Raw genomic sequence first — 26,746 nt, 5'->3', positions numbered from 1 at the left:
AGATCAGGAGGCCGGCCGGGCGGGAGGCACTGGTGGCGACGTAGTTCAGGGGGCCGTCCATGACGGCGGCGTAGTACAGAGAGCTGTCCATGACGGCAACGACGTCCAGTCATCGGCCAGACAGGACGTGCAGGCCGGTCGGGACGTGCAGGAACAGACAGATTGGAGACCTCAGGAGCAGACAAAGCTGAACACTCGGAGACTGGACCAGGCGGAGCTGCAGAGGCCGGGGCCGGACCAGGCGGAGCTGCAGACTCGGAGGCCGGACCAGGCGGTGGAGCCGGTGGTGGCTGAACGGCCTCGCCAGAACCATCAGCAGAAACTGGGACGTGCTGGCTGGGTCCTCCAGGACCCCCAGCTGACGAGGCAAGAGGCTGAACGGGCCCCTCGGACCCTCCAGCGGAGACAGGTGGCTGAACGGGCCCCTCGGACCCTCCAGCGGAGACAGGTGGCTGAACGGGCCCCTCGGACCCTCCAGCGGAGACAGGTGGCTGAACGGGCCCCTCGGACCCTCCAGCGGAGACAGGTGGCTGAACGGGCCCCTCGGACCCTCCAGCGGAGACAGGTGGCTGAAGCGGTTCCTCGGATCCTCCAGCGGAAACAGGAGGCTGAACTGGCCCCTCGGATCCTCCAGCAGGAAGAGACGGCTGAAGCGATTCCTCCAGCGGGCCCTCCAGCTGACGTGGCGTGAGGCTGAACGGGCTCCTCGGGCCCTCCAGGGCTCCTCGGGCCCTCCAGCTGACGAGGCTGAACGGGCTCCTCGGGCCCTCCAGGGCTCCTCGGGCCCTCCAGCTGACGAGGCTGAACGGGCTCCTCGGGCCCTCCAGGGCTCCTCGGGCCCTCCAGCTGACGAGGCTGAACGGGCTCCTCGGGCCCTCCAGGGCTCCTCGGGCCCTCCAGCTGACGAGGCTGAACGGGCTCCTCGGGCCCTCCAGGGCTCCTCGGGCCCTCCAGCTGACGAGGCTGAACGGGCTCCTCGGGCCCTCCAGCTGACGAGGCGTGAGGCTGAACGGGCTCCTCGGGCCCTCCAGCTGACGAGGCGTGAGGCTGAACGGGCTCCTCGGGCCCTCCAGCTGACGAGGCGTGAGGCTGAACGGGCTCCTCGGGCCCTCCAGCTGACGAGGCGTGAGGCTGAACGGGCTCCTCGGGCCCTCCAGCTGACGAGGCGTGAGGCTGAACGGGCCCCTCGGACCCTCCAGCGGAGACAGGTGGCTGAACAGATTACAGAGGAGAGGAGCGACGGTGGCGTCACTTCCTTTTAGACGAGGAAACAGGAACCAGTGGAGAAACGGAGACCTCCTCCTCATCCTCCGACCACACAGCCGCCAGAAAAAAGGCAGGCGAACGGACAGGCGAACAAGGTCCCGGCTGGCGTGAGGAAGGGGAGGAAGCCTGCAGTGGCGATGAGGCAGAGTGTGCGTTGTCCTGCGGCAGCGGTGGGGAAGATGTAGTGAGGGAGAGAGCAAGCTCACCAGCCCTGACCTGCTCTCTCCAGGCAGTTATGGTGTTCCCCAACTCAGTGTCCTTAGCAAACTGGCTAAGCCGGGGATATTGCCGAATGATGGCCTCCACTCAGCCCCACTGCCATGGTCCTTAAATCCGGGGACAGGGCGATGCGGTCGAGCAGGCTCACCATCCGCTCCATCTCGCCGTAGAACTCAGAGGAAAAAGAGTCTGCAGGGTCCATGTTCTGGTCGCGATCTTCTGTTAGGTGTGGCTGTGTGCAGGCAGGAATAGGACCCAAGGTGCAGACTCCGGAGACAGACGTGAACTCAAAAAGGCTTTAATTAGGTACTCAAAAATATAACATAACTGAAAAAACTCAAAACAAACTTAAACTGGAGGAATGACAGAACACACAGCTAGGAAAATGGTAGATCGCGACACAGACACAGAGAAACACAGGGCTTAAATACACAGAGGGAGCAATCAGGGAATGAGTAACAGGAGGGAAACACAGCTGGGGCAAATCAGAACTGACGAGACCAAAGAAGCGTAAACTGAACACACCGAGATAAGACAGAAACCTTCAAAGTAAAACAGGAAACACATAACACAGACTGAACAAAGACACAGACTCGCACGCACTGTAACAGAGGGAACAGAGACGTGGGAACAGTGCAGACACAAACACTGACTGAACACGGGGATATAGGAACTTAAGATACACATAGACGTGAACTAGACAAGGCGATGCAGGTGATAGGGGAGACAGAGCAACTAAAGAAGACAGAGACATAAGCCATAAGACAGAACTCAAAGAAACCAAAAACTAGAAAGTATAAATAATATAATAAACTCAAAAACCCTGGGTCAACGACCCAGGCATCCTAACAAAAGCTGCCTTTTTGACTTCATCCTGTTGTGTTTTGGTCCAATTCTGCCTGCCACACAGCGCTACAGGACAGTCTAATATTTTTATCTTTTTAATGAATCTTTGGTCATATTTATCCAGGAAAACACAAACATGTAAAGGAGTCATCATAGTTCTCTGACCTCGTTGGTCCAGGTTCAGCACTGAAGTTTGGAGGTTGATGTTTGGACCAGTCACTCCTCACCGACGGACTGCTGGATCCTGCAAACTGTGACCTCTGACCTCTGCAGACACAAACATGTAAAGGAGTCATCACAGGTCTCTGACCTCGTTGGTACAGGTTCACCACTGAACTCTGGAGGTTGACCTTTGGACCCATTAGAGTTCAGCTTTTTACAGGAAAACAAATGTCCCTGAATGCAACAGTGAGACACAGTCTGCCTCTGTGGCTGTGATAGCTGCCATTAGGAGCGCTCATGTGTTTGCAGTTAGACGAGGAGATGTTACCATCATGGACACGTTAACAAATCCTGCAGCATCAAGTGGCACAAACACTTTGTGTTCCTGTCATCTGCAAGCAACAGGAAGTTCATTAATAAAGGCGGGATGGAGACGCGACTATGATGGTTCTCCTTCATCCAGCTGTTACACACATCTGGGCTCACACGACGAGCCTTTGTCTAATACAGCAGCTGCTCTCTGAACACTTTTCTGAAGAGGAGCTGCACAAACCTTTGTTTGCTTTCTAGAGCAGCGTATCAAAGTCAAACTACCCACTGCTAGCAGCTGTTTGTATCATAGTTTAGGATCCAGATGTGTGAGGTCTGAATTTACACCTCTGATTAAAATACATAGTTAAAAACAGCCAATTGAGTCCAAATGTGTCTTAAACCAGATAAACTGACAGTTACAGCTGAGCCTCTGTGTCCTTGGAGACACTGCTCTGCTACAGAGATGCATTTTAGAAACCAGGAAACATCAAAATCATTTAAATCAGAGAGTTCTTGTTACTAACAGCTCACCTCTCTGCAGCAGACACAGGCTGGGATTTAAAACCAATGCCTCGATGATTTGACCGGTCACTCTGTAAAGACACAGAGCTGGATGGTTTCTGATTGACGCTAAAAATAAGTGAACATGAAACATGTGTCACATCCAATGTGTCCAATACATTAGATAAAAAGTATAAACTATGTAAATAGTATATTATTTAAATCGTTAAATAGTAAAAAGCTGATTAAAATTTCAAACATTTTAATACTGACATGAACTTACTTTTCGTCAGATGACTTCTTTTGCCCTAAATTACGAAAGAAATGCTTCACCCGTTTGCTCTTAGAGGACACAGAGCTGGGTGGAGGTCCAGGCTGGTTCCTGTGAATAATGATGGAGCAGTGATGTGAGTGCTGAGCTGTGACATGGAGAAGAGTCATGGACAGTTAGAGATGGTCATCTCACCTCTGAGCTTTGGTCTGGCTCTCATGTTCCCCACACAGAGTGCTTTTAGAGGGAGGGACTCCCTCCTCTCTGTCCTCACACTGATCCATGCTGCTCAATTCACATCAGCTCACACACACTTTCTACCTTCACCTGCAGAGGAAACACAAATCATTCATGTGCACATCAACTGAGAGCTGCAGAGGTCGTGTCTGATGTGTTGGACTAACATCCATCTGAGACGCAGCTTTCATCAGTTCACTACAAAAAGTGTCACAGAGCCCAGTTCAGCCTCCAAATCCTCCATTACTGTAGTCCTACAAAGCAGCAGGTCAAACATGGCTGCAGAGAGCAGCTTTATGTCAGTAACCATGTCCAGGACCGAGCTGACTGCTTACAGAGTTCATACTCTAACTGCTAGCTGCTCTGCTAGCTAAGCTAACTCAGTAACAGTGACTCTGACAGCAGTTACTGTGGAACAGCGGCCGAGCTCAGGACACATTCAGTGTGTTTAGTCTGAGTCCTGGACTCTGATTCAATGGATTCAATCCAGCTCAGAGTTTCATGTGTTCATCAGAATAAAATACATGTACTAATATAACAGAAGTAATGCTCTGAATGCAGGACTGTAATGGAGGATAAATAAGGTTTTTACAGCCTGAAAGAAACATTCAGTTCATATATTTGTAGACAGTGAAGCAGTTTTTAATACTGCAGCTGTTTCCTTCACCTGTGTGTGTGTGAGCCACACCTTCATGTGCTGCTTTAGAAATATGTGGTCTGACTGCTCAGACTGAGTCTAGGAGGAAAGTTCACACGCTGGAGAAAGTTTTGTTCCTAACTTTGTCAGAGTTCGGCTCCAAAGACGAAGAAGACGGAGCTCACAGTCTGTAGATGGTCCTCAGTGTGTGTGCGAAGCCAAGAAAGCACACAGGAGTGTGTTTATGTCAGCAAATCAGTGTGTGTGAAGAGTCTGAGGGAGTGTGTGAATGAGACTCAACACTGAAACCAACAGTCCAAGAAAAGCGTCTGGATTTCTTTAAGTTTAACTTACTACTTCGTGTCTTGCTTGATGTGTAATTATATTGTCTTCAATGTTCCAGCGAATAGGTTCAAGCTACAAACCTATCACAGACCCAAACACCACAAACCATCAGTTTCACCATGTAGAATATATTGTTGTTTCCTTGCTTTTAATTCAGAGAAAAACTCTGATTTGGATTTTCTCTGTTCTCTTTGCTGCTGATTCTCTATCTCATCTTCGCTCTCAAACATTTAAACAGCAGCGAGTCTGCAGCTGAGGGAACACAAACTCAAACTGTCGGAACAGGTTTGATCGTTTCTTGCGTTTATTAATTTGGTGATTCATCAAATGTATAACTGTCATAATCTGCTGCTGAGTCTCTTACGCTGATGAAACCACCTTTGTACAGTTAAACCTAACAGTTACTACATGACGGAAACACCAGCGTTATTTCTTTTATGCGTTTATCAGGTCACGCTGATTATTGAACAAAAACCCAAACATCAGCTGTTAATCGAATATTTTTGCTCTCTCTCCTCCTTAAACATGTTTTTAATGTTAGTTATAATTCAGAATTGGTGACTGGAACACGTATGACACATACGAACATCAGGAAATAAAACCTCAGTAAATGAAGTCAGTGTACAGCGGGGGTTATGGCAGCTGTGTACCGGGACATGCGCTTTGTCGGTGGTAATAACAGCTCAATTGCTTGCGAGGCGAGCGGGTCTGTCCCACGCTTTGCCGTGAGCAGGGCTCCTACGCCTTTTTCAGGGTCAAATTCAAGCACTTTTTAAGCACTTTCAAGGTCCCTTTTCAAGCTTTTCCAGCACATCAGCCCCCCCGCCAAAAAAAAAAAAAGAATGCATGTTTCAATTCGCATTACCTCAGTAAGACCATGTGAAAATGAAAACAAATCATCCTACATGAACTTAAATACCTTTGTTCAACTTTTGCTAAGAAATAGAAAAAACGCACCACACAAAAATACAGTGGAACCCCGACTTACGAATGCCCCATTTCACGAAAAATTCAAGTTACGAAGGCACTGAATGGCAATATTTCTGCCCGTGTTATGGCAAAATGCCCGAGTACCTGTACTAATACCTTATATACATAGTGTATAAACTCTAAATGCCCATTTCACTTAAAAATTAAGATGTGAAAATGTGAACAAAAAAAGAAAGAAATAAGTCTGCTCATCAGATATTGATGCTTCTTTCCTGTGTGACAAGAATTAGGAGACAGATATTTGTTTGTTTTTTAAGTTAATTCCCAATAAAACTGTTTTAATGCTAACTACATTGCTCTCTGTATTATTGCTGAAGTCCTAAAGGATCACCTTTAAAGTGTTTGTGCTAATAACATGTACAGTCAGACAGGCATGGAGAACAGCACTGACTGGGAGGCTTTGAACAGATCAAATAGTTCAATTCAACATATAAGACTTTAAGAATGCACAAGCATCTACTTAAAATCTATTGAATTTGTCATCTGTGATATTATTTTGTACAATTCCAATGTATTTTGTTCATCTCCCTTAAATAAACAGGCAGCCTTAAAGTATGAAATATTCATATACAAACACATATAAATGTGTGAACTGTCTCAGTGGCTGATTGTGCCCCACAGGCCTCAGTGTGAGCTTGAAAAGACATTTATAATGTTTAAGTAGTTTAATGTGCAGGTGCTGACCATAAACACATTTTGAATGAAAGCCGGGGAACTTTGGTAGCACAGAAACAAGTGGCTATTCTTTGTGACTATATGGATCACTCATATTACCGTTATTTCAAATACTCCAGAAAGCTGGTGTCCAGGGTGTAATTGGCCGTTTTTGACTACTTTTGATGTGGCCTCTGTATTTCACATTTAAAAACTGTTTATCTTGCCAATCTGTTATTTTCTCATTTTGACAAAATGTATCAGCAGAATTTATCTAAATTCAGACAAAATTTAAAATACGAGTAGAAAGTGATATTTTTGACTGTAAAAACCACAAGCATGTTAAACAAATCATTTTCATAACTTGAAATGCAAACAGAAATTGTACATTTTTTAAAATACACAAAAGTTTTGCAGACAACAAAGTTATATTTACCTAAAAATGCAGCCAAGGCTCAGACGCTTTTTATGTAACCATTTCAAACTATTTACAGAACAATCAGGCGCAAGGCAGCCCAGGCGGGGAAATTTTGCTTTTACATTTTGCGACGCATTTTATTTCTCTATCTGATAAGAAAACTATTCAATCAGATAGTTGTTTGTGGTGAGCAATAATAAACAATGGATAATCCGTATACAAACAAATTCAAGCTTTTCTCCTCAACGGAGAGCCTCCCCCGATTGAACAACAACGCGTCAACAACATGCTGTGACTCTTCTTCCCTCTAAAGTCCTGGTGTTAACACTCACCCTGCATCAGCTTCACCTATTTTAAATTGTTTTTACTTTTCAAACCGACGGATCATTTGAAGCCAACCATCCAAAAACTGCTTCAGCTGTGTTTGATGTTTATGCTACAGCCTGTTTACCAATATAATCAATATCAGATATCAGAGCAACAGAAACCTCGGTGATCAGGACGCTGGGACTGAGAACAGGAAGTGGCTCAAACGTCACAGTTTCATAACGTCACCCTGAACTCCACTCACGGAGTTTCTGTCGCCATTGTAGCTTTTAAAGTCCCGTGATAAAGGCGGGTCTTTCTGTGAATCCGCACGCTCATTGGCTAATAGCTCGAGATTGACACATCGTTATCCAATGAGCGTGCGGGAACTTCCGACATAAAGTTGTTTCCTTTGAAAAACCAAAGTCTGATTATTTTTGCCTCCACTGACGGAGCCTGTTGTTCCCGCCACAGAGACACAGTAATGTCAGAGCGGTGTTAACACTCACCCTGCCTCAGCACAGCCCTCACTCTCCTCCTGCTCTCTCACACTAAACGGAGGCTCAGCTAAACTCACTTCCTCTCTACTTACAGGAAACCAGCGCTCAGAGGAGCCGACCGGCCTCACATTTCACCCACAGACACGAACAGCGTGGAATTATTTTATGTCATAAGAAGAAACATATTCATGTTAACACTCACCTGCAAAGGCGTAGATTTGGTTTTGGCATTGGTGGGGACGGATGATTCAACCACTGAACCCTGCTCTGTTTCTTTTGTTCCCCTTTTTGTCTTTGCTTCTTGATAAAAAAGGAGAAGTATACCTGCCTACATATGCTATTCTACCTGCTTTTAAACCATTTAAAATTACAATTCATAGTTTTATATGTGAATTTTGCAAAGAAGAGTGAGCAAATATTTCCACATCAAGATGTGCCATGCTAATAGGTTCCTACCCAAAAAGACTGATTAGAGTGATAAAAGGCAAAGGTGCTGCAACAAAGTATTAGTTTAAGGGTGTGCATATTTGTGCAACCGGGTTATTTCAAGTTTTTTATTTTCACCTGTGATCTTGTGTCACCATTACTCTCTGAGCTTTGTGTTGGTTCTTCTGTCACCTGACAAATAGGACATACATGACAATAAGAATAAAATGTGGAGCTGCTTCAGTGTTTCTGTCACTTTGTGCAGATCTTGACTCGTCAGTAATGTTTGTAGGGTGAGTGCATTTTTAAAACAATTTGTGCAAACTGCACTACAAGGTTTTATTTTTATTTATTTGCAAAATCATGACTACCTCGTTATATTTTGTCTCAAAAATGAACCCTATGAATATATCAGTGCCATTAGGATGAAATTATTGTGTCACCAGCATTTTAACGTCAGACATATAATTTTAACAGCCTCTGTAAACTAATATCCTGGCTCGCTCGACGCTGCCGTTTTCTCTGACAGTTTCAATCAAAATTAGAAATGCTGCTCAGAGACTGAGAGAACAAATAGTGCTGCCTGTTGTGCAGTTAGTTTCCAAAACACGTTATTCATGGTTACATACAATTTTAGACTGATGTCTAATGAATGGCTATCGTGGCTCAAGAGTTGGGAGTTCGCCTTGTAATCGGAAGGTTGCCGGTTCGAGCCCCGGCTTGGACAGTCTCGGTCGTTGTGTCCTTTGGCAAGACACTTCACCCGTTGCCTACTGGTGGTGGTCAGAGGGCCCGGTGGCGCCAGTGTCTGTCAGCCTCGCCTCTGTCAGTGCGCCCCAGGGTGGCTGTGGCTACAATGTAGCTTGAAATCACCAGTGTGTGAATGTGTGTGTGAATGGGTGGATGACTGGATATGTAAAGCGCTTTGGGGTCCTTAGGGACTAGTAAAGCGCTATATAAATACAGGCCATTTACCATGTGGGCCAAAGCCTAGCATAGCCTGTAATGTTATTGTGATGGACACATTTTATGAGTGAGCTTGACTTTAAGTAACTTACAGGTTTCTTTGAAAAACACTTTCTTATATCCAGGTTCTTCCTTTTTGCTGCCACCCACCTCTCCTCCTTGCAGGCCCTAGCAGCGCAGGCTTGCCGCTGCTAAAACTGTGCGGATCGATACTGAAATATCGATTCTTCCGATACCAGCAATTTATGTTCTAGAATTGATTCTCATATTATAATATCCATATTTTAGTACTCTGGGGTAAATTTGTAGTTTTTCCATTAAAATGAACGCAGTGGAAAGAAACTATATCATTCGGATCGTCTAATTTGGAAGGAACTACTTCCTCTTATGCCTTTCATAGTCATATGCGAAATACGGCTGTATAAATGTGTCGCAGCCCATTGCGTGCACACTCACAACAATGGCAGAGCGCAAACAGAGTCATGTGTGGACGCGTTTTACCTCCACAAACAGCCCAGACGCGGTTTGTGATATATGTGGCAAGACAGTGAGGTGTTGTGGCAACACCACTGACCTCGTCAAACACCTCGGAGTAAATCACATCACAGAATATGATAAGCTTATGTTGAGGTGAACTGAAGAGGAGGACAGGGACAGGTGCTGCTAGAGCGAGACAGACGTCTCTCGCAGAGTCCTTTAGTGCTGCAGGCAGGCAACATGCTCAAATAGCGCACAATGTCAGTTTTTTTTTATTTCTATACGATTATTCTGCATTATTAAGCAATAAAAACAAGTTGTCTGATATCCTCTAATCATTATGAAGCAATATGGTTATGTTATTATTACAATTACATAATACAATTATACACAGCAAATTCAAAAGTGTTAAATTTTTTGGTGTTAATAGTCTTCTTGCAAAAGTAGAGTTAATTTTACTCTAAGCAGAGTCACATTCTTTTAATGTAACTCTGAGGTGTAAAATGATAGTAGTTAAAATCGAGTGTTAAAAATGAGTGTTTCTATGTCAAATCTGGAGGTGTTACAATGGAAACATTAACTCTTGACCTCTTAACTCTGAACTCCTAGAGGGGCTATGACACCAACAGAGTAAATTCACAGACTCCGCCCCCAGCACGGCTCCAATCGAAGCTGAAGTGAAGCCGTTTCGGAACATTTTGCTCTACATATTTGAGTTGTTTGCCATGCTTGGTAAGTCATTCTTTCAAAGATTGTTTCAATTATTATCATGAGCTTTTACTTCTGTGGCTCTTTGGAGTTGAGACGAAGCTGTGTGAAAGGCATTAGCCATGTTGCTCGGTGATAGCATAACATTCTGTTTTAGCTAGCTGAAAGGTATTGTTTGCGGCAAATACCACAGCCTTGAAAAAAAGCTTGCATGTGAATTTTCAGTCAAACTTTTGGTCAAATACACCTAAAACAATGTCTAGAATGTGAAACGTTGGTATAATGGTGCTACTTGAAGCCTGAAAACGATCGCCCATAAAAACCATAACAAACGAGCAAACAGCAGTAGCTGACGTCCTGACTGGATTCTACGTTAGCATTTAGATCCCTCCAGTTCTATGCACACGGTTTAGGTAAAAATGAAAAAGGTTGAGGTTTTACATTTAGTTCAGTATTACCTGTTGCCTGTGTCCTTGTCTTTTGGGAAAATACTTTACACAAGTAATGGCTCAAAGAGGATTCCTTTTTTTTTTTACTGTGCTGCAATTGATTACTGGATTATTTGTGCCATTAATTAGTGTCAACTAATTTTTATTCAATCTCCGCACAGGATATGCTTGTGAAGATGGGATATGGGGGAGAGCAGAAGTGCGTTGAAGTTCCACAAAGGGATGAATGAAGGACATGCATATTGTATTGAAGAAATAAGTGATGAGAATGCTGTTATTTGCATTTACCATGTCAGACCTTTTGATAAACAAAATTCTAATGAAAGTGAGAACATGTACACTGTTACATCTTTCAGAAAATGTTTTGAAATTGTGGTGCACAGTTCAGAATAAATGTTTTTCAAAAACCATTGCATCTTTTTAGTAAATGTTTATTTCCAAAAGAAATTTCTAGAAGTTCAGAACAGTAAAATTCCCGCTTTTTAGAATGAATTAGAAGATAACTCTTAAGTAGTTAAACTAAAATACTCTTTGAGAGTTAATATATAAACTCTTAACACTAAGTGTTAAATTATCAACTCCAGACAGATTTGGTGTTTAACACTAAATCAGAGTTAATGTACCAACTCTCCAAAAAGAGTTAAATTAACACTCTCTGGTGTGAACCCATATAGACACTTTAATAGTGTTGAAATCAAATCCGACAGTGTTAATTTGGACATGCTGGATTTGCTGTGTATATTGTATTATGAAATGCAATGAAACATTAAGTTTTTGTACAGAGTATCTGTATCGGATCAGTATCACCGATACCACCCTGAATTTTACTTGGTATCGGATCGGAAAGGAAATCAGTGGTATCGCACATCACTACTAAACAGAGCTCCCTGAAAGGCACAGCCAATCACATTGGCCATATTTGTCACATGACGTAGGACTCCAGTAGAGAACGTAATTTAACTCTTTCTGCACCGCTGGGTGAACGAGATGTTGACAGATTGTTTTTTTCTTTCTTTCTATCAGGTTTGTTTTTCTTTTCTCGAAGAGATCAAATTATTGGTGGGGACACGTCCCTCCCGTCCATGCAAAATCTATGCCTTTGCTCACCTGCCTCAGCTCCACCTTCCTCCTCCTTCTCCTCTCAACGGAGGCTCAATACTTTCACTTTCACTTCTCCTCCCTAAACACAGAGGATGCTGGGACTTGTAGTCTTTTCCTTCCGGTTCGGTCTTCCTCTTTGTTTGTTTGTGTTTGTGTTCAAGTTACTTCGATCACGAAGACATAGGGTTGCCAACTCCCTGAGAAATAAATAAGGGGCACCTCGTGGCCAGGGCCGGGCAACCCAGTTGTCTTCACCCTTCCCAGTGTGGTGAATTTTTTAGCTCTTTTTTTTTGTGTGTGAAATTATTTTTTAACCATTTGACTTGAATTTGATTTAAGTAGATGCATATTCTTTGTGATATGAACACATGGGAAACAAATGATCATTTGGCCATTTATTTTTAGCTCAAAATGACAACATTAACACAGTAAAACAGGTCTCTTTCTTAAACAGAAGCCTGTCATGCTTAACTTTTGAGAATAAAAGTAAATCTTTCTTTAAAAGAACTCTGTCCTGCTTAATTTAAAATTATATAAATTAATAGAAAACAATAGAAGGCACCATTTCCATTGAGAAAAATGGACATTCAAAGTTTGAATTTTTTTTTTTTTTTTAAAGAGCCATGGCTTGAAAAGTGAAAACTGCAGTAATAAAGGCCCCAAGTTGAAAAGCGCCAGAAAAATAAGTTTCACTATGTCCTGAAACTTTACCAGTGCTGGCTTAAAAGAAAGGATGGTACATATTCGAAGAGGTAAACATGTTGTTCCCACATCATAACTGGAAAACTGTTCAATCGTACAGTCTGGTCCTGAAAACCTGGGCCTTCTTTGAAAGGCTGTTCCTTTTGAGCTCCATAACCAGTTTCTATAATATCTCAAAGGTATACTTTTCCAGTGGGTAGGTGAGGTTCAAAGTGTACATTAGTCCAAACAGCATTTCAGCTGCTAGGGTATAGTTATCCAAATCCTGCCAGACTCTCTGGCCTTCAAGGACTATCCTGATGTCCTCAAGGCTGCCATTGCCATCTCTTGACTTTTTGATGTAAATTCCCATGGTTGTTTCCTTATTAGATCGTTGGATAATGGCTTCATCTGTGGCCTAGAAAATGCAGAATTCCAAAATTTAATTAAACAGAACACTGGTCAAAGAACATTATACCAAATCTTATTTTAATCTGTGTCACTATTCCAAAAAATGTTAACATTAACACATTAGGTGAACAAAAAACGGATTCATTACAGCATGTGATTTGAGTCCTCAGAATGCTTAAAAAGGTAATGCATGAAGTGAAATCTCCATGCAAAGAAGCAGAATACTGTCAGAGCATAGAGAGGTGTTCAACTATGAACTCCACACACAGTTCTAATGCAGGTAAAAGAAAAAAAAGAAAAATAAACGCACCCATGGTAAATTGTGAAAATCCCAGGTGAGTTTCAACATACTCCTGGGATAGAGTGACAAGCAGCCTTTTGTTAAAATTATTATTTTCCCTAAAGTGTATACACAAATTTATTTTTTTCTTACCTGGGCCGTGGGCTCCAGAATGTTCTGAAGTCTTCTTCCTATTTGTCCTTCTCGACTTTTCAAGACCTTTATTAGTTTGTCAGCACATCTATCTGCGAGAGTAATCTGGACTGCAGTGGCATGGTGGTAATGCGCTTAAACTCTGCATTTATCTAAAAAGAGAAGTTGTCACATAAAAATGCTGCCAAAATCTCAAATCTCACAAGGTTACATCCACACAAAGTTGTTATTTTATGTCATATTACTATTTATTAGCTATGGGTCCCATGTTGCTGAGCAGTTCCATAGTTGCCCTTACTTCCATACCACCCAAAGCCTGTTTGCAACCACAGCAGTTGCCTCCTTCTGGGCCATTTTGCAGTTCTGCCAAATGACCCAGAAACTACATCTATTATTGTCATATACACATCAAGGTCTTTCATTAATACTTAGTTAAATTAGTTAATTTGACCTTTCCAGAAAATTTACCTTACAGAATGTGAGATAACATATGCAAATCTTCACTAGTAAATAAAATAATGTTATTAAAACCTTAACTGTAACACCTCTACGTAACAGTGCTAGAGAATTGTTCTGAAGCAACACCAATCTGCCCTTCAGCAGGGATAAGCACCATATATCGATACAGAAAAAATAAATTTAACATATTTATATTGTCATTATTTTTATCTCTTTAAGCCCTCCTCTCAGTCTCTCTATAAATCAGTTAAAACAATTTGGTGTCATGCCCTAAATAAACCGACTTTAGTGAAGACCCCCCCCCCCCCCCAACCAACACACACACAGAGCCCACCCCATGGCAAACTAGCTTATTTAACTGTTTAACTAAAACATTTTAGGTACAACCAGGGGCCCGTTCTTCGTACCTCGCTAAGTAAGTTAGCTGGATTTGATTGTTGACGATTTTGCGTGATCTTGGATCGTTCGGTTCCCCGAAGCTCATCCGGGACTTGCTGTCATAGCAACAGAGCCGTAAGCGTAAACCTGCTCAGGTTTACTTTATGTAAACAGGATTAGATCGCGGCCATGCAGGTATGTCCGCTTCATTTATACGAAAGCAACAGCGATATTCCACCACTGTTTCACCATAAATAAATAACATCAATGTAACTAAAGATAATGCAGCACTTGATCCTTGTATTGATGTCACACAGATACATACAGGTCATTTCCTAAAAAAGGGAAATGTACTATTAACATTCTATTACATGTATGTGATTATTACAGATGTAATTCATATTTCAGAGTAGTAATTGTAAATTACTTCGTGTAATCAAGATGAGAGACCACGGCTATAAAAGCGAAGGTGGATTTGGGAAGCCTGTCGCAGCCATGTCCTGTCCGTATACGCGACCAACCCATTGCGGAAGGTGCAAGATTGATAAGGAGAGTCCCCAGAATTCAGCGTATATTGCGGGATAGACAGGATCCTTTAGCTCAGCGCGACAGTGTGCTCATTGAGAGATATCGATATTCCCGTGAGGGTATTATTTACTTAACCAACTTGTTGACGAGGGGGTGCAGGACCACCACCTGTCTTTTTTTCCTCTGCCCTTTTCTTGGTTGCTGTTATGAACAAACTAACAGAGTATTACAGGTCAGTATTACCTTGCCAAGAGACGAAAAGCAATCTAAGAGATAAATATTACCATTCTGCAGAATACTCCTGTATTCCACTTTTACTTGTTCCCATGTTCTTGTGGGTCCTGTTGTGGCTCTAATGTGAAAGGGGATATAATATAACATATTATAATATAATATAATGCCATATGATATTGGACAATATAGTGTCATATGATAGATCTACCCTACCGCCTACTGGTGTTGGCCAGAGGGGCCGATGGCGCGATATGGCAGCCTGGCTACAACCGTAGCTGCCTCCACCAGTGTGTGAATGTGGGAGTGAATGAATAGTGGTATCGTAAAGTGCTTTGGGTGCCTTGGAAAGCGCTATATAAACCCAATCCATTATTATTATTATTATTAAATTACCTACGAGTTTGATTTGTCAGCAACTTTCTGCCAGCCCTCTCTCCTTGCTTTTGCAGCCTTTGCAGTGTTCTCTTGCGTTTTAATTAAACTCTGAAACTCTTGAAATCCCTCACTCATGAGTTCTTGCTCTGCTGCCGGAAAATACCGAGCACGCCCCTTCGACATTTTCGCCGACCAATCAGCGGGTTGCCGATCAATGTTTCTACTATCGATGCGTAGCCCCTTTTACGACACCCAGTGATGTCACATTACTGCGTCCAGCTGTACTAATCGTCAACAGCAGGTGTGTTCGGGGAACCGGATTAGCGAGCTCACGGTTAGCGCGATGGTTTGGTCTTGGATGTGTCATTTGATCTTGGATGTAGTAAGCGACGTACGAAGAACGGGCCCCAGTTAACTAAATGGACACAAGTTTGTTAGTCTGTATTCACTGAGAAAAAACAAGCGAATGTGACTGGGCACACACTGAAAAAAAGCTAATGCACATAATATTGTCTCGCAGCTTAAGCTAGCATTATCGTTAGTTAACTTAAGGAATGACTTGTTTTTTACATTATGTTGCACAACAGCAATTCATGAGAAAAACTTCCCCATCTAATGGATGTTCTCTTCGTGTCCTCTCAAACATGTAGTTTTCAGTTTACCTCTACAAAGTAAAGCTCAGTACCAAACGTAAACGAAGCGAAGACAAAAAATGGCGGACCGCCACAGTGAATTTTCCCTCGCAGAACACACCCGGGGGGGGGGGGAGTTTCAACAGAAAGCATAACTATTTTCTGTTATTTTGACATGACTGGTTTTAAAAGACTGAACATCCTTCTAAAACAAGTGAAAGGCGTGAGACTTAATTATGTTTATGTTCCGTTATTTGAGGTTATGGATGTTCCTACCACTTAACATTTACCTGATACTACAGTTTAGACCAAAAATATAAATGATTCATGTTGGATATATTTACTGTATTTTTACTAATTTAACAACCTCATCATTGCATTAGTCGCTTTATGCTATAGCATTACGCTTACATTAGCTTGAAGCTCAAGGTCGTCATTTTATTTAATTTCTTTTTCTGGGCTTACAAACAGGACACACAACATTTAGATAACCGTTACACTGAATCTTGGGTCTGTGTTGAGTCTTCCAGCTGCTGACTACAGAAGCTAGATTGACCTTTCAGCATGTTTATAGCGGCTGTGGCTATGTGCTGGTAATGTTACCATGTGTGAGCAGTCACATTGGCAGCAGACACGTTTCAACAAACTAGTCATATCCCAGCCCTACATTAGCTTGTTTAATGGTTAAGACACTGCAGGTACCACCACTTACTACAGACACCGATGCAAGTTTGTAATAGTCTGTTAATTTAGACTGAAAGAATATACAAACAATATTAACTCACATTATATATGTTAATTACTAATTTGCTTATCGCATAATTTCGGTTACCATTAGCTAACTGGAGCCTTACATTAGCCTTTCATGGTTTTCGATAAACAGCCCACATACCTGTAAAATAACAACACCCCAGTAAAAGTCCACATGTATAAAGGGTCTACACTCTTTCTCACTGGTGTATTAGCTTTAAAATCTTATTTACCTTCAAGTGTAAAACTCCAGATGGTAGTAGATTTTCCAAAGCGAGAGACAAAAATGGCGGACAGTGCAGCCGATTTTTCCTTTCCAGGGGGCGGAGCTTGAGGATAAAACACGACTAACTTGTTTCTTTTCAACATGATTTGTTCTAAAAGAATGAATATTCTTAAAGAATATGTGAAAATTAAAAGACAAAAATATGTTTAGATGTGAAATTTAAATTAGTCATGCTGGATATATGAAGTAATTCTATGCAAATTCAACAACCACCCTATTGCATTTTTTTCAGTGTGCTTAACTTTTGAGAATAAAAGTAAATCTTTCTTTAAAAGAACTCTGTCCTGCTTAATTTAAAATTATATAAATTAATAGAAAACAATAGAAAGAAAAATATTCTTGTAACAGTGCACATTTAGTGCATTTAGTGCAATTGGCTTCAGTAGAGGCATTATTTCAGCTTTTGCTCCCATTTGTAAACCCGCTTGAGTACGCATCATAACTCATCATCATTATTCATCTATGTATTACTTTTATATATTAGTGATCTATTTGTTGTAATCATCTATCCTTGCAGTTGTCTATTACACAAAATAAATTATATTATCACACTTCTGGCCACATAGCGCTGATATTCACTGCACATGCCCATATTAACCTTAACCAGAGGGTTTAAAAAACAAACCAGTGTTTACATACCATATCTGCTTCTGCCGTGGCCTGGTGGACAAGAAATTGGTTAAGGGTTCCCCGAGCTTTCACGCCCCTCATGTTCTTCATGTGCCCACCACTAGAAGCATGCCTATGGAAAAAGTGCGCCGGCACACAGTGCAGTGCGCTTTATAGGTGTTATGGTGACCTTTTCCAGCCAGGTGTTTCCCTTTTCCCATTCCTCCTGTACTTTTGCAGCCTTTTTTTCTTTCTCTGAGGGGAACAAACATTTCTCGCTCGTCAGGGTGTCACCACAGCCGCTCACACTGCTCACGCGCAAACACGTAAACGTCGGTGAAAAAGACGGAGCAGCACGGCTGTGCAGCGTGTGATCTGGACACAAGCGATGGAGACACAACTTGTAGAACTTTGGAAAGCTCATCCGAGCCTTTTCGATGTGGCATCACAAAATGATCACGACCACAACAACCGTGAAAATAGTTGGATTTACACTGCTGCTCAATTTACACTGCCTGATCAATGTTTTTCATTAGCAATTTAGCAAAGTTGATGGTGGTGGTGTGTCTGTGTGAGTGAAAGAAAGAAGGAGAGCGAGCGACAGATTTTCTGTTATAAGCTTCATTTTATGGAGGCACAGTGTGAGCACTCGGGTCGCATCAGAGCATCGGGCGATATAGTGTGAGACCTGCATCGTGACCTACGAACTTATAACCCCTGCGAGCCAATCGTGCAGTTTGAAAATTGCAGTGTCTGCCCAGCTTTAGGTGTACTGTCGTCCGAGACTTGCACCGCAGTGTCGGCATTTGTTTCCCCGTTGGCCAGGGCTGGACTGGGACAAAAACTCAGCCCGGGCATTTTGACTAGAGACCGGCCCCCCAGGTATTAAAGCCATAAAGCCTTTGAATGAAAACAAACGCTGTTGTGACAGTGATGTACAGTCTTGTTGGTATATGTATGATTTCTATACATTTTACATCAGATAAAAACTTTGGTTGTAAGATTCAGATAATTATTTGTTAAAAGCGAGACATTTTAAATGAGAATAAGAAAGAAAAGTGTTTCTTTTTGCCCCCCTCTCCCTGTTAATGCCCTACCTGCCCCCCTGGCAACACTTTGCTAGACCCGCCCCTGCACAGTTACCAGCTGTCAGCTACATAGAAAAGGATCCTGGCTTAATTTGTCTCTCAGAAACAGTTCATAACTTCCCTTCAACTCATTCATGTCACCTGAAAGGTAAACCTGTTTCTCCATCACCTGTTCAGCTCTGATGATCCAGTAAGGACATCTCCTGGTTTCATCTTCATGTTTCCCTCTCACCACATATCCAAACTGATATTATGACCAGCAGCTTTTACAGCTGTGGCTCAGCATGAACGTTTGTTTTGGTTTTTTTCTGCCCATGCCTGTGATGCCGCCCCCACCACGCTTTAATCATGGACTGTATTTTAGGTGTTGCATTTCTTCTTGTTAATTGCGTAGAATGATGCACAGAGTGAACCTCAGCCAAGACCAGTGCGCTGGAAAAAACGTGACAGACAGGGAGATTTTATTCCTCAAAGACCATCATCCAGTCGAAGTACTAGTTGCCATGTGGTCAGTATTCACACAACCATTGATTTTATCTCACAACTTGTTTTCACCAAAGAATTTCAGTAAGTAAATATTCTTCGATCTCTTTTCCCCCCCAGTGTCTGCAGATCAGCATCAATGTCCACGTGAAGAACCTAGTTATGTTGCCAGTGTCAACCCAACAAAAGGTACTTTACCTTCTTTTATATGTTGTGATTCCTTTTTTAAAGTTTGCTTTTATATTTGTTGTTATAGTTGAGTTAGGCAGGGCTTTTGTGCAGTCCTAAGAAACATACTGCCTAGAGTGTTTTTCACTTTGTGGAAGAGTTTCTTTATTATTTTCTGTTAGTGTGTGGAACTGAGGTGCTTCGTCAGGAGCTCCTTCAGTTGTTGGAGGATGGAGAAGAGGACGCAGCCATGACTTGTGAGACGTCGTCTGAGGCAGCTGCTACTCACTGGGAGATCAGAAACATGGTGTCCTTGCTAAAGTGGAAAGAGGCCAGGCCTTGTCTTATAGACAATATGTTAGCTACTCTGGATCCACAGTCACACCGTGTGTGTCAGTGTGGCAAACAAGTAGTTGTGAGGTGTCTGGACTGCCTGTCTCTTCCATTCCTTTGTGCTGACTGTGATATTGCAGTTCACACACGCTTTGTCCTGCACAGCAGAGAGGCAGTAACAGGAGGGTTTTTGAAGCCTTCATCAGAGTTTCACAGGCCAATAGGTACGGTTTTTAAGTCCTATGCATTTCTTGCTATGTACTATGAGTGTGTGCTGTTATTGTATATTTATTGTGTATCAGTTCATTTCTAATTCTTTTTGTATATATTGTGTGTTTTAATGTTAGTTCGGCTGTTGCCTGTGCAAAGGCCAGACTGTGTGTGACTGCCCAGCAGGTAACGTTGAGGTTTCACCCGGTGCAATTGTGGCTCTTGTAACCATAAATGGTAAGTTGCTCTTTTGTCACACACTACATACACAATAGATGTGTTTGCAGGTTTTAGTGCAAATTGTACATTGCTACATTGTTTTGAATTACCCTCGGCCCGCAGTATATGTGGGCACCTGTCAAAGGTCATTTGGATTTACCAGACCGCTTTGAAAACAACATGAAATCTAGTCTAATCTAATCTTATGATGACTGTCCTTGAATATTCTGTTGTTTGTCCTCTACTTAAAAGACTGGCCGAATATCAGCTGATGCCTTCAGCAAAAGTTTCTTGGAGTGGAGTGCTGTAAAGTGTGAAGTGGACAGGATGTGCAAGGAGCCATGCTTTAGCTGCCCTGCCTGCACTCCAGACATGCTCGCCGTGTCAGTTGATGGAAACCGCAAGCTTTATCGCTTTCAATCAAATGCAAGGTACGTTATGCATTGTGGACATAAATCAAATATGGATTTGTACAAAAATTGTATTTTGATGTTTCTTTTCAAACAACTGTCACTGTGTTCGTTCAGCACTTCAGAGCAGGGGAACTTTGAAGGTGTCTTCATTGAAGAAAATGAGGAAGTTGCTGAGTTTGTGAAATACATCCAGAGACACACAAATGATGTAAGATACACATATATATCAGTGCTGTCAGCGTTAATCTTGTTAAAATGACGTTAACGCCATAACCATATACTCATACGTGTGTGTGTGTGGATACATATTTGGATGGGTGGATATTTATTTTGTTTTTCTCTTGGTGTTGTCGTAATACTATTTACTTGACTTTATCTTAATGCATACTTCATTTTGTCACCATGTGTATTTAACAAAAAAAATGATGCAGTGATAAGTGGAACAAAATTCTTTCTTTCAGATTCAAATGATTCATGTTATGCAACAAATAATGTTTAACACATTAATTTTGAGGAAGCATTTTCACTATCACTCGCAGCTCAATTCACTTTGATTTCCTTTTGTTTCCAGATTCAGATCAATCATGGGAGTGGCTCTTCAGTTTGGTTTCTGTAGCTAACTGACCTGTTCAAATGTGTTAAGGCTTAATAAAGCCAAAGTTCTTACAGGCTACCAGCCAGTGGCAGTCAATAGTAACATTTTATCAGACCCAAAAGTGCAACAAGTAATGCTGTAAAAACACAAACTAGTAACTTTTAAACTTTTCTTTGCATCTCACTCAAAAATAAAGACCTGCCTGGTTGTGAGTGTTGTACTTGTCTGAGCAACGCCCAGTAGAAACTGACTGTTAGTCAAACCTGAGTAATTATACAAGTTTGAACTGGTCTAGTTCACTGTGGTTATTTTCCGTGTGAAACTCAAGTGTATTGATTCACTTCCACACACACTTTAATTTGTAGTTCAAATGCATTCTTTGCCTTTGAACATTAAATCTGTTGCAATAATTTGTACAGAGCTGCATGAGATATCAAGACTGTAACAGTTCTCCAAAACCACATTCAAGTTAACGCCTCCATTATTGGGCCACAGTTTGTGTTGATACCTGAATTTTTATTTAGAGAGAAAAAAAAACAAAAAAACAACTTTTTACCTCAGGCCTGATCAGCTGATTATGACTACATAATGAACAAAACTCAAATCCATTATTGTAAAATGTTTCCAGTTTACTCTTCATGTGAACAACCTGCAAAGATCACAGCTTTCATTAGACCAACATGCCTCAGTGACTCATTAACAGCTTCAACTATCACAATACAAGAAGATGGAACCATGACATGATACTGGAAATGTTTCCGTTTCAGAGTAATTGAAAACCAAGATGCACCCCATGTGAACTGTTGTATTCAAGGATTCAGTCAATATATTTTTTACTCAACCAAAATTTCTGTGTTTCTTGAAATTGGCAATAAATGCCATTGAAGCTGGCATTTATTTTCTGTTGAGAAGTTGTTCTCTTGTGTGTTTTCCTGAAATTTGGATTTTGGCTTTTGACTTCTCTGGATTTTTGGGTTAGCTTTTTAATCCTTTCTGCCTGTGAGTTCACATTTTGGTTCTCATATACCCACAGCTACGAGGAGTAAAAACTTTAGGACTCTAGTGGAACATTCTAAAGTGCAGATTTAAGAGTGGATATTTTTTTTACAGGTTTTATTGATTATTTGTAAAAAAAAAAGAAAAAAAAGACTAAAGTAAAAAAAAGAGTTGTCTTTAATAAGTCCCTTAAACCTTTAATGGAGTTAGATTGGTTTTAGGGATTTTTTATCATTATTTTTTTTAATTAACCACACTAAGAAGTGTGGAAATGATTTAAATGTGTCGTTGTGCAGTTAAAGCTGTTTATGTGACACCCTGACCTCCTGTGGAGCAGCTCTGAAAGAAATAGTCAATCGGCAGAGGACACATCGACAGTTTAGTCCATTCACAGAAGAAAAGACCAGAGAAAGGCCTGGACTTCCACAGAAAACACGTGTGGATGATCCAGATCCTATCACGGTAAAAAAAAGCCTTCATCACAACATCAGCCAAGTGAGGAAGACTCTCAAGGAGGGAGACCATCATTACCCAAGTCTTCCATTAAGAGAGTTCATTGTAAATCCAGTGTTTGTAACTGTCTCTAAAGCCAAACACCAAAACAGACCACATAAAAGTAAAAATTAATACAAGCTCAATTTATCTATTCTGTTGGTTATGATTAACAGAGCAAACAGTGGATCATGACAGATACATTTTTCTGTTTCAGTAATTCTTGTTTACCTGCTGTTGTCATACACTTTCTTATGAATAAGAGTCAATATACTTTGTTTTTTTAAAACTAAGAAAAAAGGGGGTTGTGTTTGTACAATATCTAAATGTATGTGTTTTTTCTAAATTGTGCTAAATTTGCCCACTGAAATTTGCCCATTTTGTACTGAAATCCAGCGACTGAATACCTTCTGTAACATCGCCACTTTGAATAAAATTATGTTTGTTTTTAGGCAGCAGTTCATTTTTTGGTAATTCATAAATGTGTGTAAATATGATGTTAAGACGACTGTGTATTTATCTTTCAATTTTCTGAGTGATTGACAGACTGATTTATGATATGTTAACATGATAAATTTTGTCAGTCTAATCCCATCAGGATAACAAATATTTACTTCCTGTTGTAGAAAATCCATTAGTTTGTGAAGCAGTGTTTTGAATCAGATACTTAATATCAAATGTCATCTGTTCATCAAACTATTTGATTCCAGCCACACTAGAATTTCACATGTCAAATCACAAAAAAGTGATCTATAATATAATAAATATATAAGTTTATGGTAAAAAGAAGAGAGACTTACAGGTTGTTCAAACAGAGCAGAAGCTGAAGAATCTCTACTATACACCCAAGGTTTGTCACTGTGTTCTTGTCTCAACTTGTGTTGTCTGGCTCCAAATGTTCATCAGCTTTGCTTGTTTTTCTTGTTTGTATTTTTTTTCTCCACCCATTTGATTAAGGGTGCATTGGGAATATAAAATACCATAAAGGCACAAATAAGTCACATAAAAAACAAACAAACAAAAAACAGCACAGAGTGATAAAAAAGTTTACATTTATTTTTTATATCTCTCTTTGAATGTGTTGGTGTGAGATTCTATCCAGAAAGAAGAAAACAGGAAACTGAGAATAATACACAAATTATTTCATTTAAAACTAGTTTTAAATATTCTTGTTACTGCAGTCAGTAGGTTTTAATTTGTTTAGAATAAATTCATAATTATTCTATAGATGTCACATTGACTCCAGAAAAAAATAAAATAATATAAATATATATAATATTAAAACATAATATAAAAATTAAATTAAATAATAAATAATAAATAAATGCTTCAAAGTGTTAAAAGGGCACGAAAGAGAGCATGTGAGCACAAAGGCATGACCATGGCAGTCAAGAAAAAAAAGGTTAACCGTTGTATTTCAAACCAACCCATTCTTTCTACATCTCAACCCCATTAAATGATCTTGCTGTTTGCTCTCATTTACATGTCGTCTCAGGCCTAAATGTTTGCTTATTCCAGTATCATTCCATAGATGTTTTCTAATCTAATCGAGGATGTATTCCCTGCTAGTAAAATTAATAATGTAGTTAACAAGTAGAAAAAAAAAATATGTGAGTGCCCTGTGTGAGAAAACAATTTGGTTTATTCTGCTGATACCCCTCCATTATCCAAGTGTGTGCTTTTTTAATGTCTTAAAAGTGAAAAACCTCAATTTCAATTCCATGAATACAAACTTTGTGTCGTGGATTATGAATCTATAGATTAAAGGTCATGATTACTTCACAGCCTGGCTTGAGACAGAGTTGTGAGACTGTCAGTCTACATTGTCTCTGCAGAAAATGACCCTATGAAACAAACTACAGCTGATTATTTTACACACACCAGACTGGATTTATTTAACCTCCCAGCTTCAGGACACATTTGATCATTTTAAACCAAAATATCAATCATCATATGTTAAAAATGGCATTAAAATCAGCTGACTACACTTCCTGCAGGTGAAGAAATAAAGTAGAATTTTATTACAGCTATAAATTTTGTGAACAGCAATGTTAACATTACTTTTATTTTTGTTACACAGAACTATAAAAACAAGAACTTGTGAGCTGCAGCCACATAAGTCTAATTTCCCCCTGTGGAAACCTGCAGATAATGTGCACTCCATGTCAGTGTTTTTTATCATGGTTTGCAATCCATACCGGGTGCTCTGCCATGGTGATGTGTCCTCATGTTCCACACACACTTTAGTATGCAGTGTGTGTTTCCTCTTTGCCTTTGAACATTAATATATTATTAAAGAATATTTCTTTAGTGGGAAGAAGGAACAAAAGACAGGGAAACAGTGCAGCTGCTCAACATCTGGAAGCCCCCCCCTACACAACCAGAACTTTGTTTTTGTTGTTTGTGCAACAAGGATTTCTGCTTCTTTGAGGAGCACAATGCAGCTGGAATTTAGGAGTTACCCTCCTGAGCTGAAAATTTACATTTACATTTGCAATGATTGATTACACAGCAGTGGGGAGTAGATGTCATCACAGTAGATGTCTTTCTGAATGTGCTGTAACTAAGTTTAAGAATATAATGCACCCACTGTTATCATCTTCAATGCCCTGTACCAACATAGAGCAGAGCAGCTATCTAAACGCTACCCCAACAGAGGTCGATTATCTTGTTAATAATTTTACCTCCTCACTACGTACGACTCTGGATACTGTAGCTCCTGTGAAAACTAAGGCCTCAAATCAGAAGTACCTGACTCCGTGGTATAATTCTGAAACACGTACCCTAAAGCAGATGACTCGTAAGCTGGAGAGGAAAATTTAGAGGATCATCATTTAGCCTGGAGAAATAGTTTGCTGCTTTATAAGAAAGCCCTCCGCAAAGCCAGAACATCTTACTATTCATCACTGATTGAAGAAAATAAGAACAACTCCAGGTTTCTCTTCAGCACTGTAGCCAGGCTGACAAAAAGTCAGAGCTCTTTTGAGCCAACCATCCCTTTAACGTTAACTAGTAATGACTTCATGAACTTCTTCACAAATAAAATTTTTATCATTAGAGAAAAAATTACCAATAATCATCCCACAGATGCAATATTATCTACAGTTACTCTTAGTACCATTGATGTTAAGTTAGACTCTTTTTCTCTAATTGATCTTTCTGAGTTAACTTCAATAATTACTTCCTCACTTCACTGTTAATTCCTCCATCAACGGTTAGCTGAGCTGGTCAGAGCGTGGTGCTAATAATGCCAAAGTCATGGGTTCAAGTTTTTTTTCCACTATGTTGAAGTAATTTCTTGTAAACACACATTTCTCTTGTGTTCTTAACAGTTCTTCCACCCTCTTTTTTGGTATATTAGTCAACAAAAGGATCAGTTTGCACACAAGTTGTAGGCCGGTTAGCTCAGCTGGTCAGAGCGTGGTGCTAATAACGCCAAGGTCATGGGTTCAATCCCCATACTGGCCATTCCAGCAGCCATCCAAGGTGCTGTCTGGTGATAGATTGTGGATTTTATTTGGTGGGATCCAAGAAAAAACCTCTGCCAACTTCCAGGTGAGTGATGTACGCAACTACAAATGACAGCAAACCACAAAATTCACTGACACATGACACGCTAATGAATACATTACATGCTTAGCTACAATCTCCAAATCACTTTTCCAGCTACTTTCTGGATAAATCACTCATTTCCAAAGTCTGACACAGCATACTGCATCAAAAACTGCTGCTTTATATCCTCACCTATCGACCCTAACAGTAGAAGACGCACACCATGTATTGTTTTGTGGCAAATTTCTTCTTAAAGCATTTTTTGTAAGTCAACAGAAGAGTTTTTTTTCCCACTATGTTGAAGTAATTTCTTGTAAACACACATTTCTCTTGTGTTCTTAACAGTTCTTCCACCCTCTTTTTTGGTATATTAGACAAAAAAAGGTGTCGGTTTTGGTACAAGTTGTGGGCCGGTTAGCTCAGCTGGTCAGAGCGTGGTGCTAATAACGCCAAAGTCATGGGTTCAATCCCCATACTGGCCATTCCAGTATGGAAGGTGCTGTCTCATGGTAGACTGTGGTTTTGTTTGGTGGGATCCAAGAAAAAAACTTCTGCCAACTTCCAGGTGACAGATCGGGCCACGTAAGCTTTATGACGTCCATTGGCAGTTGATACTCTGGCTTAGTGGGT

General features: G+C 40.9%; 1 protein-coding gene and 2 non-coding genes across 3 annotated transcripts; 2 read left to right on the top strand and 1 right to left on the bottom strand.

The window, feature by feature from the left end:
- Nucleotides 1–2,447: 2,447 nt before the first annotated feature.
- LOC146634421 (uncharacterized) lies at nucleotides 2,448–3,940 on the bottom strand. The gene is made up of 4 exons (XM_085377791.1): nucleotides 3,773–3,940; nucleotides 3,590–3,688; nucleotides 3,337–3,435; nucleotides 2,448–2,598 (listed from the first exon to the last, which is right to left on the bottom strand). The coding sequence occupies exons 1-4, from the start codon at nucleotides 3,859–3,861 to the stop codon at nucleotides 2,448–2,450; spliced, it is 438 nt and encodes a 145-aa protein (XP_085233917.1). The 5' UTR covers nucleotides 3,862–3,940.
- Nucleotides 3,941–25,958: 22,018 nt separating this feature from the next.
- On the top strand, nucleotides 25,959–26,032 carry trnai-aau (transfer RNA isoleucine (anticodon AAU)). The gene has a single exon. It is a non-coding gene; the product is annotated as a tRNA-Ile (tRNA).
- Nucleotides 26,033–26,524: 492 nt separating this feature from the next.
- Nucleotides 26,525–26,598, top strand: trnai-aau (transfer RNA isoleucine (anticodon AAU)). The gene has a single exon. It is a non-coding gene; the product is annotated as a tRNA-Ile (tRNA).
- The last annotated feature ends 148 nt before the right edge of the window (nucleotides 26,599–26,746 follow it).

This window comes from Diplotaxodon limnothrissa, linkage group LG3 (assembly GCF_057381915.1).
Source record: "Diplotaxodon limnothrissa isolate DT_005_m linkage group LG3, D_limnothrissa_male_GT1.1, whole genome shotgun sequence".
Taxonomy (NCBI): domain Eukaryota; kingdom Metazoa; phylum Chordata; class Actinopteri; order Cichliformes; family Cichlidae; genus Diplotaxodon; species Diplotaxodon limnothrissa.
The sequence above is the reverse complement of the archived record's forward strand: the minus strand, read 5'-3'. Positions and strand labels throughout refer to the sequence as shown.

Coding starts and splice junctions, on each gene's coding strand:
- LOC146634421 (XM_085377791.1), bottom strand. CDS start 3,861: ATGGATCAGTGTGAGGACAGAGAGGAGGGAGTCCCTCCCTCTAAAAGC. Junction 3,689..3,772: donor AGCCAGACCAAAGCTCAGAG/GTGAGATGACCA, acceptor CATTATTCACAG/GAACCAGCCTGGACCTCCAC. Junction 2,599..3,336: donor CCTGTGTCTGCTGCAGAGAG/GTGAGCTGTTAG, acceptor TTGTGTCTGCAG/AGGTCAGAGGTCACAGTTTG.